This window comes from Budorcas taxicolor, chromosome 20 (assembly GCF_023091745.1).
Source record: "Budorcas taxicolor isolate Tak-1 chromosome 20, Takin1.1, whole genome shotgun sequence".
Lineage (NCBI taxonomy): Eukaryota > Metazoa > Chordata > Mammalia > Artiodactyla > Bovidae > Budorcas > Budorcas taxicolor.
Genome location: NC_068929.1, coordinates 6,702,882 through 6,718,305, shown reverse-complemented (window position 1 = coordinate 6,718,305; position 15,424 = coordinate 6,702,882). Strand labels below are relative to the sequence as shown.

At 37.6% G+C, this 15,424-nt stretch overlaps 1 protein-coding gene across 1 annotated transcript in view; it reads right to left on the bottom strand.

The window, feature by feature from the left end:
* RANBP17 (RAN binding protein 17) overlaps positions 1–15,424 on the bottom strand; it is a 347,799-nt gene that overhangs the window by 88,023 nt on the left and 244,352 nt on the right. Inside the window, exons 18-19 of the mRNA XM_052659359.1 lie at positions 8,849–8,912; positions 8,648–8,756 (exon numbers count right to left, since the gene is read on the bottom strand). Of these exons, the coding sequence (XP_052515319.1) occupies positions 8,648–8,756; positions 8,849–8,912 (173 nt within the window). The remainder of the gene's footprint in view (positions 1–8,647; positions 8,757–8,848; positions 8,913–15,424) is intronic.

The window sequence follows — 15,424 nt, the reverse complement described above, 5'->3', positions numbered from 1 at the left end:
ATGAGGAGACACTATTATAGGTGCAGGGTTTCTTTCTAGGGTGAGGAACATATTCTGGAATCAGATAATGGTAACAGCTGCACACTAAGTGAGCATTCTAAATACTACTGAATTATGTACTTTAACAGGATGCATTTTGTGGTATGAGAATCTTAACATGCACCACCCCCCCAAAAAAACTACCAACACCAAATATCTGGGTCCCCCCCTTATGTGTAAACAGTGAAACTTCTCATTTCCTCAAATTCAAATAGCAGATAGATTACTGGGGAGTTGGGGGAGTGACCAAGGAGAAGCAAGTAATATGAATACTTATGGTAATAATAAATGATGGTAGCCAACAGTTACTACCTGTTGTACTACCTGAGGATTTATTCTATAATATGTATTGTGTGAAATACTTTGGTATTAGAGATAAGTAGGAATGGTAGGCTGAATAATGGCCCTCCAGAGATGTCTACATCCTAATCCTTGGAATCTGTGAGTATATGACAAAAGAGAATTAAAAGGCTGCTAACCAACTGACTAAAACAGGAGATTATCCTGGGTTATCCAGGCGGGTCTCATGTAGTTGCAAAGGTCCATGAGCGTGTTGGAAGCAGAAGGGGGAAAACCAGAGAGATGGCAGAATGAGAAGAATTTGATGGACCTTGGAAAAGGAGATCATGGACCAAGGAAAGCAGGTAGCCTCTAAGTTGAAAAAGGCAAGGGAACATAACTTCCTCAGAGCCCACAGAGAGGGACATTGCCCTGCTAATACTGATGGTAGCCCACTGAGACCCCTATTGGACTTCTGATCTTCAGAATTATAAAATAATTTTTTAAAATATATAAGCCATTAAATTTGTGGTAATTTGTTAAAATAGCCCAGTAGGCTCCTTTGTTCATGGAATTCTCCAGGCCCGAATACTTGAATAGGTAGCCATTGCCTTCTTCAGGGGATCTTCCCAACCCAGGGATTGAACTTGGGTCTCCTGCATTGCAGATGGATTCTTTACCATCTGAGCCACCAGGGAAGCCCCAAAACAGTAACAGGAAACTAACATATCAGTAAATATCAGGTCTAATGCCATGAAGCTCTTAATAAGGATTAAGAGGAGAGGCACAGAATGAGACACAAAGGCAGTGAGTGAAGAAGAAAACAGCTGATCCTCCACATCCGTAAGTTCCACATCCTTGGATTCAACCTACCAGAGATTAGGAATATCCAGGAAAAAAAAAATTCTATAACGGTCCAAAAAGTAAAACTTGAATCTGCCATGGCTGCCAACTATTTATATATCATTTAGCTCATATTAGGCATTACAAGTAATCTAGAGATGATTTAAAGTATACAGCAGGATGTGTACACATTATTTGCAAAACTATGACAATTTATTTTAGGGACTTTAGCAAATGCAGATTTTGGTACTAGCTGGGGATGGTGGTCCTGGAACCAAGGCCCTGTGTCTACTGAGGGATAACTGCAATCTGTTTAAAACCAAGGACCAGCTTCCCTGGTGGTCCAGTGGTTAAGAATCCGCCTTGAAATGTAGGGTACCACCAGTTGGATCCCTGGCCGGGGAAGATCACACATGCTGTGGGGCAACTAAGTCCGTGTGCTACAGCAGCTGAAGTCAACGTGCCCAGAGCGGTGCTCCGCAGCAGCAGAAGCCATGCGATGAGAAGCCCCAGTGCAGCAACCAAGATGCATGCATGTGTGCTCGGTCATGTTTGACTCTTTGCAACCCCATGGACTGTAGCTCAACAAGCTCCTCTGTCCATGGAGAGTGGGCGGCTATTTACTTCTCCAGGGGATCTTCCCAACCCAGGGATCGAACCCACATCTCCTGCATTGGCAGGTGGATTCTTTACCACTGAGCCACCTGGGAAGCCTGGCAATGAAGACCCAGTGCAGCCAAAAAATAAAAAATAAAAAAATTCAAAACCCCAAGTACCAAGGGTAATATCATAAAAGAGCCAGTGACTTCTACAGATCTAGGCCCACATTATCTGCTGTTCCCCACTACTTTATGAGGACAGCACTTCTAAAGTTATTAGAAAAAGCCTTGAGAAATGTGCATAGCTAGATTTAACTTGGGCCCAAATTTGGTTTGTCAGTTTCCCTCTAAACTACCAAGGAATTTTAGTTGGCTTTAAAATGACTTATGGGTTTGGGCAGGATGTTTTAGTATCAGTCAGGAGAAGTCATCAGCTGCACTGATGGAGAGCAGCTGCATTAAGGGTATTGGATTTGCCTCATTTTGAGGTCCCAGTGTCTGTCAGTGAATGCCCCTAACAGTGCATTCAATAAAATATCTGTCATAATTAATTAATATATACTGAGTGCTTGTTTTGTGAAAGGAATTGTTCCAGGCCCTTTCACACATGCTTATCTTATTTAAACCATGTGCCAGTTCTCCAAAGTAGGTATCTCCATTTAGTAGATGAGAAAATTGAGGCACGCCTTAATTCTTTTCCCTAGGGAACTAGAATGTTTATTTTAGTTCCCAGGAGAAAAATACATTGTCTACAGAAGATTACTTCTTTCTTTTCTAAGAAACCTATCCTAAAAATTTCTCCCCTGAAGCATCTCATTTCCTGGGGTGCTCTGGACTCTACCCTCAAAACCAGGTAAGTTATTAAAACTGGATCTGAATTTAATGGGCTGCTTTCTGCCTACAGGGCCAGCTAATTAGTCTTAATTATCTCATTATAGATTCTAAGTATTTCCAGCTGCTTTTTTACCCATTACTGCCCACTCCCTCCTCAACCCCAACAAATGTCTATTTCCCAGATAGTCTCTGCCAAGTCATGGACACAAGTGATAGACGTTGAGGTATCCTTCCTATCTATCAGAACACTGACAATTTCTGATCAAGCTTCTCACTTACTAAATCCTCCTGGGATATCTATCTACTTCTGTGTCCTTTTCTCCATGAGAAGAAATATGCTTTAGCCAATTATTAGACATAAGAAAAAATTTCAAAAACTACATTTGACTTTCACTGACCACAGAACTGTAATATACCAATATAGGACAAATAATAAACATGAATCTTATCTGTTTAGATAGAAGTTTGGAAAGTAATCCCTTCTTCCCTCCAGCCTCAAATCAATCATTTGTCTAAGTAGTTAAAAAAAATGAAGAAGAAAAAGTTACATTCCCTAACTGATTTGAGAAAGTGACAGGCAAAGGAACAGCAAAAGTAAATATATGGTCAGAGGGCTACAAATTATATGACTGACCTTGGGCAAGTCATTTAATGTCTTTGTATCTCATTTTCCTAACAGATAAACAATGCAATGATACCTATTTCATGTAGGCTGTGGTATCACATAGGGAAATGTATGTCAAATGCATAGCAAACTATAAATTTGTAAACAAATGTTAAGTTATTATTAATAAAGAAAAGGAGTTTCCGCTGTATTTTCACTTCTTTCTTTAGCAGCTATTTCTAGAATACGCTTCCAATCCCAAAGAAAGGCAATGCCAAAGAATGCTCAAACTACTGCACAATTGCACTCAACTCACATGCTCAAAATTCTCCAAGCCAGGCTTCAGCAATACATGAACCGTGAACTTCCTGATGTTCAAGCTAGTTTTAGAAAAGGCAGAGGAACCAGAGATCAAATTGCCAACATCCTCTGGATCATCGAAAAAGCAAGAGAGTTCCAGAAACACATCTATTTCTGCTTTATTGACTATACCAAAGCCTTTGACTGTGTGGATCACAATAAACTGTGGAAAATTCTGAAAGAGATGGGAATACCAGACCACCTAACCTGCCTCTTGAGAAACCTATATGCAGGTCAGGAAGCAACAGTTAGAACTGGACATGGAACAGACTGGTTCCAAATAGGAAAAGGAGTACGTCAAGGCTGTATATTGTCACCCTGCTTATTTAACTTATATGTAGAGTACATCATGAGAAATGCTGGGCTGGAAGAAGCACAGCTGGAATCAAGATTGCCGGGAGAAATATCAATAACCTCAGATACGCAGATGACACCATGCTTATGGCAGAAAGTGAAGAGGAACTAAAAAGCCTCTTGATGAAAGTGAAAGTGGAAAGTGAAAAAGTTGGCTTAAAGCTCAACATTCAGAAAACGAAGATCATGGCATCTGATCCCATCACTTCATGGCAAATAAATGGGGAAACAGTAGAAACAGTGTCAGACTTTATTTTGCGGGGCTCCAAACTCACTGCAGATGGTGACTGCAGCCATGAAATTAAAAGACACTTACTCCTTGGAAGGAGTTATGACCAATCTAGATAGCATATTCAAAAGCCAGAGACATTACTCTGCCAACAAAGGTCCGTCTAGTCAAGGCTATGGTTTTTCCCGTGGTCATGTATGGATGTGAGAGTTGGACTGTGAAGAAAGCTGAATGCTGAAGAATTGATGCTTTTGAACTGTGGTGTTGGAGAAGACTCTTGAGAGTCCCTTGGACTCAAGGAGATCCAACCAGTCCATTCTGAAGGAGATCAGTCCTGGGTGTTCTTTGGAAGGAGTGATGCTAAAGCTGAAACTCCAGTACTTTGGCCACCTCATGCGAAGAGTTGACTCATTGGAAGACTCTGATGCTGGGAGGGATTAGGGGCAGGACGAGAAGGGGATGACAGAGGATGAGATGGCTGGATGGTATCACCAACTCAATGGACGTGAGTTTGAGTGAATTCCGGGAGTTGGTGATGGACAGGGAGGCCTGGCGTGCTGCAATTCATGGGGTCACAAAGAGTCGGACACGATTGAGCGACTGAACTGAACTGAACTTCCCTTTTTATTCAAGTCGTTTACTTGCTATTTCAAATTTTTCAAATTTAAGCTAGAGATATCTTCAGGTGCCAATTACCTATTAGAAGCCACAAAGGTACATGGATATTATGCTACCTTCATCCCTAAAGAGAAAACCCTGTCTTAAAGTCCATAAACACCATTTTAATATTAGTACCCCTGTGATCATGAAAAGTATGACTGCTTGTTAAGAGTCTGAGTATCTGAGGAAAGCACTGCTCACTCAGATCCAATCAACATGCTTCTCATCTGAGTAGTTCAAGATAAAGTACAATCATAAAGTGTCCAAGGAAAATCAACTATGACACTGAGCAATTCTAAATTTGTGGTTGGTAAAAAACTTAATCTGCAACTAACAATATTTAGTTCTCTGCAAAACAAAAAAAAAGGTGTATTGTAGCTCGCTCCCACACTTCCCCTCTTTAATATTTGTCAACTGAATTCACCTCCACTCAAATTAAACAAAATAGAAGGTTTTTATTTATTCAAGTATTTTACACTGAACAGCTCCCTTGAGGTTCTCCATTTACTGGCTTGGGTAATATTATCTTTCCTTTAGTTTATTAGATTGACAAAGTTAATTTAAAAATAACCTTGGGAACTTTAAGTGATTCTTGGAAGGGCTAACATGCATGCACATATGGTTGGCCACTATTCTTTTCTGTATGTATGTTATCTCATGAAGGGTTTTTCTTACATTAGTTTTTATAATTTCTTAAAATAAAAAAATATGTTGCCAACATAAAAATCATCTTTCTGATGATGAAATGCTTTCAATTCTGTTCTTCATACAAGTGAACATTTTGTCTAGTTTAGCCAAAGAGCAATTTGATAAAGTGGTACAACTGTTTATTGTCAACACCCCCACCCCCATCATTTTAATCTGAAATACAACCTGGGGCACATAGCATCTAATTAAATTCATACAAAGTACAAATTATTGAACAGAAACCAAAATGCATTTCAAAGTAAATACCAATTAATGTGACACCCAATTTCTTCCCCCTTTTAAATCACTCCAGTGTGCATGGCTTATACACAAAGAATATTCAATTTCTTTGTAAAATTCAATTAGAATATGCTTTATATTTCAGTCCAAGAATCATGTCCAATGCTCTGCAAGCAGGTTGGCTAGGCATTTTTTCTATGTGATTTTTTTTTTTAATCACTGATATAAAATGTTCCTCTTCAATTTTTTTGTTTAATTTAAGAAGAATTCTCATTATCTAATATTTCCCTCATTCAATACATGGATCTTTGAATTTGACAACATCACTATCTCTTTCTTCCTTGTTTTCATGAAAGTGAGCACCCAACAGAAAACTATAAAGCCATATATATAGGGATTCCGATAGCAACATCTAGTCAATCTAGCTTGTGAGACGGGCTTCAAATAATAAAACTGTGTTCAACAACACTCAACAAATGCTTGTCTATAAAGTAATAACTTGAACAGAGAGCAACAAGTGACTCATCAAACACAAAAGTGGTCAAGTGTAGATAAACACTTGCAAAAGCAATCAGCCACTTGATTTGTTTCGTCTTCGAGAGCCCAATTATCAAACTACTCCCAGAGAGAGACCATGGCAGGCAGAGCTGAACTCAGGAGCCAGGACGATGGCATGGTGTGTCCTTCACTCACCAAATACTAACTGAGCACCTACAACGTAGAGACACTGAGACTGGTACTAGAAAAGATGAGGAAGGCAGAATCTATACCCTAAAGAAGGTCAACACATTTGGGGAAGAAAAGGAACTCTGGTTTGTAACAAGGGAAGGAAGCTCTGGCAATATTTACCACAAATCATCACTTGATGCTTATAATATATGTTTAATTATTTTTAAAAGTGAAAAAACACTAGTAAATAAAAAATTTCTTTTCAAACAATGCACAAGTTCCCTGAGCACAGCTGATATTGTTTTTATCTACTCTCAGATTTAGTTTACTTACATTGAGTATCTGTTTAACTTTGGTCTCCCTGCCTCTTTCAGTCTGTTTGACAGGGCATTAAGAGCATTTTTAAGGCTTAGGAAACAAATTAAGTCTAGACAAGGGTTTCACTATCTCCTTTAATGCTTGGACAATTGCGAAGGCAAGGAGGCTAGCTCCATGAGGGCAGGGGCCAGTATGTCTCACTGGTCCTTGTCTTGTTCTCAGAGCTCAGCACAGGGTGCTCTCTAAATGATTATGGAGGACGATGACAAAGAGTCTGGACTGCTCTTCTGCTCTCCAAGGCAGCCGCTGAGAGGTAACACAGGCCAGTGTGCAGTGTGCGAAGCTGTCGCTCAGATCTCCCATTTGCCTAAGGTAGCAGATGACTGGGTTTTGCATGCCTGGTTTACACTCTTCAAATATTTATAGACAGTTTTCTTTGCCTCAAGCCCTACTTGTCACTTAGCCAAGTTATACATACATGGTTCTTTTAATCTTTCTTTAGAAATCAATCCCACTAAGCTCCTTAATCATTCCAGTTGCATTTTCCTCAACTTTTGGCTGTTTGTCTTTCTGGTAATATATTCTGTTGAAATGCATGAAAATAACACAGATGTGGAGCAAAGAAGGATTTAGTTATCTTTGTGTTACAAGGGTCAATGCCTTTTATGTGCCAAATGAAATTATTTATCCCTTTTCTTTACATATGATCATGTTTTAAAAAAATTCATATTTAAATAGATGGATCAATCAATACATTGCAAGAGAACAGAAGAAAAAGTATCATCAGTATTCTTTTCTCTAAGGGTGACACTGTCATTGATTTAACTCTCTCATGTGTCTATAAACTGATTAATTTAACCTGAAGTATCCAAACATGGGGGAAAATGGGATTCCAGATGACATGGTCAACACAGAGAGGCTTAAGTACCCATTCTAAGGTAGCTATCTACTTGTGGATACTTCTAACTTGTAGCTTTTCAAAGCTAATAAAACAAAAACAAGTTAATTTTTCCCATTAGGAAAATAATATAGTAAGGAAAATTTCAAATTACCAGAAAAGAGGAAGTCATCTATAGTACCCTACTCAAAGACAATATTTAACATTTTTGAAGAATTTCATTTTAAGACTTTTTTTTTGATGAATGTTTCTTTTCCCTCCCAATAAGCATGCTCAACATCATTTGCACAGCTTAATACCTTACTTTTTTGCTTATTATAACAAAATTTCACATATTACTTTGTCTTTGAATCAAAATTTCTAATGACTACAACTATTCCATCAAGTAAGTAGATCTGGCTAACTTTATAATTCCCTGTTGTTGGACATTTACATCATTGCCACATTTCTCTAGATTAAATGCCATTACAAAGAAAATCTTTTTTATTGAGCTTTTCCGTATTTAAGATTACATTTTGATTTGTATAGCAGTAAAATTAATGGATCAAAGCGAAAGTCTTAGTCACTCAGTCGTGTCTGACTCTGTGTGATTCCATGGACTGTGGCCTGCCATGGTTCCTCTGTCCGTGGAATTGTCCAGGCAAGAAAACCGGAGTGGATCACCATTCCCTTCTCTAGGGGATCTTCTCGACCCAAGGAGAGAATCCAGGTCTCCTGCACTGCAGGCAGATTCTTTACTGTCTGAGCTACTAGCGAAGTCCCGAAGGATCAAAGGATACTCAGAAAATAAATTTAGAAGTAAAGAATTAACACAAGTACTAAGTGAAGTGAAAAATAACACCTTCTATACAAAAATTTGTCTTTTGGCTCTGAAGCTAATGAGTCAATGCTCAAATATTAGAAAGCTGTAGAAAAACTGTCAAAGATGGCAAATTCCAATTAGTTAAATATGGTACCCACAAGTATGACACTCCTTCATTCACACAAATATACTGTCGATCCCTTATTAATTAAGCTTAAATTCTTAACCTTACCTAGATCTACCATCAGAAGACGAGTGAGGGCTGTGTAGAAGGCTGTTCGGCATCTGAAGTCACTGAGACTGTAACTGCCACTGATGCCAAGAAAGGGGAAGTGTTCACTCTAATGAAAGCAAAAGAGCATCCGAAGTTACTAATGCTTGACCTAAACTACCCAGAAAACTCTAGTCATTAATTCAAGGAAATAAGACTCACCGTGTGATTTTTTAGCATGAATTTCACGGCATCTATCTTCACAAGTTTTTTTAAAAGGATATAGGTAATAGACGTTAAGGAATCTGGGGAAATATGATTGTCTTATCAATAAGTAACAGATCACAAAATAACACTGAACTCTAATGGCATCAATTTCTATTTATGATGAATAAATATTATTTCTAAAGAGTTTTATTCCTATAGAAATGCCTTCCACTCTGTTAAGAAGGATAATCCATTATTAACCAGTGCAATTACTTTTCCTATCTGATACGTATTCTAGTTATGGAAAGAAAGAATGAATTTTATAATTAAGACAAAAACTTTCTTACTATTAGAGCCTTGATAGTGGAAAATTAAAATTGACCCTTTTTACATTTTGGGTGTAACTTGAGAACTTCTTTTCACTTAATATTATTTCATAAAAAATAATTATGAAAGACCCATAATAGGCTATCAAGAAAGAGAAAATTATTCAGTTCTAAGAAACATGAGCTTAGTTAGTAGAAACCTAAGGAAATTCTGCTTTAGATGAAGAAAATCGGAATACAATTAGGAGGATGTAGCGACCACAACTGTAGGTCCTTAAAATGTTGAAGTACAGGTTTAAAGGACCTAAAATTTCTTATATGCCTACTAGGTGCAAGGCATTATATATCTGTTAACCCACCTAATTTTCATAATTACATTGTTAAATATTATTTATTATGTTTAATCTGTAGATAAGAAAACAGAAGCTCTGAGAAATTAAGTTACTTTTCCAAGGTTACATCTCTATGGACTGAGACTGCTGACATTTGACCCGAGGTTTGACTATGAAGGCCACGTACTTTCTACTGTACCACATTATCACCTGAACAGTTCAACTCAGAATGAGAACAGAGTTGAAAAACATCACAAACATGATCCCAAAGCCTAAATAACTTCTGGTTAGTGCCATCATCAAAGAAAGGCTGAAGTGGGTTCTAAGAACACCAATTCAGTACACAAATACCCTCTGCTCTTACTTAGGGTTCATCCTAGTCCTGTGTTTTCTGCTCTAGCTAGGGCACCTGTGGGGCATTCCTTACATACTTACACATACCTTTCTTCAAACCATAATGATCTTATATGCTTCCAAAAAAATATAATAATAATCTTACATGGTTCCATTTATGTCCCAGTGAGAACACTGGCTCTTTCCCTTCACATCATCTCCAAATGCAGACGCCTATTAACTCTATACACTGGCACTGATGAGCCTAATTTTAAATGTTAGTCACTCAAGTGTAGGTATAAGAATAGAAGACCAAAGTTAGGAAACCTGGGCTTTCAGTTTGACTACACCATTCAATCAGCTGGATGAGCCTGAGCATTACACTCTGCTCTCTCAGCCTTAGTTTTCCTCTTCAACAAATGAGGACACAGCCAAGCTATCCTGGGTTGTGAGGATCAGATGATGTACCTGTCTTTGCCAATTATGAATCATGGAGATGACACAAAGAGGCAGAGCATGAACATTTATAGAATGCTTACTACTTTCAAGGTTAATTCTCTCAATCCCATGAGACAGGTTCTCAAATGAGGAAACAAAGTATAAAAACGAGGTTAAACTTTCCAAAAGACAGGCAATTAGTATGATTTAGATTCAAGCTCCTCTGACTCAAGGCAACCCATTCAGGTGCAGGTTAAGCAACTGTGTATTTTGCTTATCGCCAAACCAGACTGTACACTTTCTAAGGGTAGTGGCCGCATGTACGTGTTTTCCTCAGTGCACTGCTCTCAGTGGGTGCTCGATGCACTGTGGGTTTCCGGCAGGATGAAACGAGATCAAGGTTGATAGGCAGCAAGTCTCTCCTTGCTTACAAACAGGCACACTTGATTTTTTCCAGTGTAAGTCACTGAGCAGAAGAACTGCCACTCAAACTCCACTCAGTTAAACAGGGGTAGGGATCAATAAGCTAAGAAATATCTGAAGTAATTACCAAATACAATTCTCTTAGAATTGCAAAGTTAAAAGTGACAGGGTCTATGGGTAATAAGAATGCTGCCATTAATAGGAATCTTCCTGTCAGTGCGGCTAATAAACAGCAAGTCATGTTTTGACAATAGAATATTTATGGTAGCAATAAACAGAACATTCACAGGAAGAATCTCATCTGCCAAAGACACATTTTCTGCAGAATTGCATCTGTGCACTTTGTACCCAGGCCAGATTCACTGATAGTTAGCTGGGGCAAGAAAAAGTTGAAAGAATGGTGTATCTTAGAGATGGTCAAAAATTTGAAAAAAATCTGTATCTTCAGAAGAGAAGAATAATCTAACTGAGCATGCCCTGGTTTTTTAAGTTACAGGTACCACACACTTTAGCAGCTAGTGGGCAAAGTAGCACCAAGTATTACTTCAATTCATGGCAGCAAGTATTTACTGAGTAATATTGTATTTCATTAATCCTAAAACATCATTGATTATAAAGAATATCGTTATTATATGCACTACTAAGAATGTTTTAAGATATAAAATTATAAAAAATTTTATTTTCATAAGTGTTAAAATATGATGAAATTTCTATTTCAAAATCAAAGTACTGTATTAGATGCATGATATTCACTAAGCACAAGAGGGTGGATGATGGTACTGATCGAGGCAGTTATGTAAAAGCCATACATGTTCACAAACATTATAGATAGATCCTGATGATAGAAGAGAGTTCACTGATAAAAAATTACCTGATGGAAATTACTGCAGGTATAATAGGTATATAGTATAATTACTGAAATATTAGTGATTTCAAAAGTAGAATTATGCTCATGAACTGTACTCGACTAAAAAAAATCCAAACAGGTATAACCAAAATGAAGCATCTTAAGGGATACTAATAACTGCGTGTAAGGAATAAGAGTTCAGTCACTTACGGTTTAGTCACCCAACAGGAGAGGTAACAATATGGTCTAATGTCTGCTATGTGATGAAGTTTTGAAACTATAGAGAAAGGAAACAAAACAGTCCTAATAGCTAATAACTTACAGTTTAATAGGAGAGAGGACTAGCCAATACTAGGCTATATTATATTTATCCCCAGAAATACAGACAAGAACTAGGTGTCTAAGAACACTAAGAAAAAGAAAAGGAACAAAAATGAAGCATTTAGTAGCATCTACCATGTGACTGGGTCAGTAAGACCAGGTACTCTATTACTGTTAGATAACATAGATATATTGTTACATATTTATTATATTATATGAAAGTGAAAGTCGCTCAGTTGTGTCCCACTCTTTGAGACCCCATGTACTATACAGTCCCTGGAATTTTCCAGGCCAGAATACTGCAGTGGGTAGCCTTTCCCTTCTCCAGGGGATCTTCCCAACCCAGGAATCAAACCTGTATTACAGGCGGATTCTTTACCAACTGAGCCACCAGGGAAGCCCTATTATTTAATCTTTACAAAATATTAAGAGATAGGTAACATTCCCTTTCTACAAATGAAGAAACTGAGCCTTAGAGAAATTAAATGACTCCTTCGATTTCTTTCAGTTAACACAGTGACTAAGGATTATAATTAATAATTACTTCAGGATGGCTCTACCAAGTTTTTAGTGAAACCTGAAAATTTAAGAGACCTAAGTGAGTTATAATGGGTCAAATGAAGAGAAGAGCATACGTGGTGATTCAGTGAAAGATAATGAAGGGTATCAATAAAGTGAAAATCGCTCTGTCGTGTCCAGACTCTCTGTGGCGCCATGGATCGTAGGCTGCCAGGTTCCTCGGTTCATGGCATTTTCCAGGCAAGAATACTGAAGTGGGTAGCCACTTCCCTCCTCAGGGGATCTTCCCAACCCAAGGATCGAACCCATGTCTCCTGCATTACAGGAAGACTCTTTATTGTCTGAGCCACCAGGGAAGCCTGAAGGGTATCTAGGGGAAGGCAAAATAAATTTCTTTGGCCCAAGTATAAAGTACAAATTGGGGTTGAGTTGTGGATCAGGAAATTAGTTTTGGGAACTCAATACGTTCAGTTCAGTTCAGTTCAGTCGCTCAGTCATGTCTGACTCTTTGTGACCCCATGAATCGCAGCACGCCAGGCCTATTAAAGAACTCAAGTTTAAACCAATAATTTTACTTTGACCCAAGAAGCATGTGATTCTGGGCTTTTGGGAAGGGAAATGATCAGATCAAAATAATACTCAAGGAAGGTAACCTTGTAAAGCATGAATCTATAAAGAACTGAGAGCAGGCCTGCATAAGTGGGCTACAGAGGAGGAATAGAAGATTCTCACAGTTGATGCTAGTATAAAAACAAATAGAGCAGATTAATTATGGGATGACTTTTCCAAAGATGATGGAGACAGCAAACAAAGAAATACATCAACATTTCTTTTGATGGGAAATGTTAATAGAAGTATGCCTGAGGGATGTAGCTGAAACTAGTTTTATTTAACATTCTGAAAACCATCTGGAGATGGTGATATTCACTGAAATAAAATGATACATTTTAATACTGTTTCACAAAAGCAGAATTACGACTGTTTATTACTAAATATTTCCTGTAACAGACATATCCAGTTTTACTTCCATCCTTTCCCCCTACTTCATACTAGACTCTTGTTTCATCTTTCATCTTCTACTCTTTCCCTTTGCCCCACCTCATTCAGGATTCACCAGATCCTGGTGTACAGGAACTATGGGAGATAGTCTTAGAAAGTTAGTCTACAGCCAAATGGAAGGAATTCTTTTTACGGCAGATAACTTGAGCCAGCTTCATGGTTTCTGAGTTTAACAGACTATGCACTTGCACAGAGTCCTGTGGTTATAAAGGCCTCTGCTTGGTTCAGTGTTCTGCTGCTGAGGACTTTAAATTCTTAATCATTTATGGACAATGCACACCACATTTTCATTTTGTACTGGGCCCTGTGGATGAGGTATGTGGTCTTGCAATAACATGAAGAAGTTACTAATTCTAAGAATTGTTGAAGTTCACATTATCAATAGGGTAAAGTGAGTTTGGATAAATTCATGAATTAATGTAGAATTCTTAATGAGGTCTGTTTTTAAGAAGCTAAAGACTATCTTTTGGGTTTTCTCAAACCTTTGAGGATGATGTAATAAGGGCAGCTACCAACAGAGGGCCTAACAGAAAATGAAATTTCCTTTCTCATTATTATCTATCTGAAACTCAGAGACATGCATGCAACTGCTATAAATCTGAGTAAACAATGAATTGCAATAGAAATGTTGATCAATTATTGTTCAAAGGAAGAAAAACTTGAAATAATGATTAAAAACCAAACAGAATTATGAATGAAATGTGACTCTTCCCTCTCTCTCAGCATTTAAAAAAAGTTAAGTTTATTTGATGGCTCTCTATGACCCTTATTCTCACTCCAGTTTTCCAGGCAGCTTCCTTGTCCTAATCACTTAAACAATCTTACATCTTTCCCAATTAGACAGAAACCAGAATTTATGACTGGAAAACATATCAAAGCAAGAAAAGGATACCCAAGTATTAAACCCAACTGTGAAGGGTTGCCCCCGGACAGAGTCATTTCAATCCTGTGTCTGTTAGAAAAAGCTATTTAGAATCTGGAATTATTGAAATTTAACCTTAGAAAATTAAAAAGTGCATTAAAAAGTTACTAGACATGTTTGCTAACTTTGCCGTATATGCCACATATAATGAATCTGCTGGGAGAACGAACTTTCTCTCCAAAAGGCCAATGGATGTTAAAGTTACAACAGACTTGCCAATTTAGAAAGCTTCAAATTTACCAACAGAAACCTTGGAATAAATGCAACAAGGGCTTTCCAGTTAAAATCTGGGGACTTAACACAATGGTAGCCTCCTCACACACATTATTACTTAGAAAACTAGACTACTTCTAAAAATGTCAAATCTGCCTTTTCTAAGTGAAGACAAATGTCTTCAGAGAAGATTCTGTAGGAGCAATATTCAGATTTTCTGTTGAGGACATTCAGTTCTATTTTCTAATTAACTTAAGGCAGAAGTCTTCAAAATATGGTCCATGAGCCACCAGCATCAGCTGAGAACGAATGAAAATGCAAATTCTTAGGCCTCGGTCTAACACCTGTTAAAACAGAAGCTCTGGGGGTAGTGGGGCCCAGTAATTAGTATTTTAACAAGAACTTCAGAAATTGTGACTATCACTAAAGTTTGAGATGACTGCCTTAGGTAAATAAACATGAGGCTTTTTAGTACTTCCTAAAAATGAGGACCTTTGTGATTTTAATTCCTAAACAAGCAGTCAGATAGAAGAACACCAAAATTCAGAGACTGGCTTTGAGGACCATAAATAATGAGTAAGATTCACCTAGAAGAAGATAAAAATACAAAAAACAAAACAATAATTATTTGAAAACATGCATCATAAAAGTAATAAGGGACATTAAAAAATTTTACAGTAAGATGCTTTTCATTTCTTTGTTACTAGCATTTTCAATACAAATATTTTGAATATTAATATATAAACAGATTTCCATTTATAAAGGTCAGTTGGTGAAGATTTTTATCTTGCATGACTGCTTCTATCGCTGAGCCATCTTATTTTTAACACAGAAATAACATATTGCTTTAAAATCAGG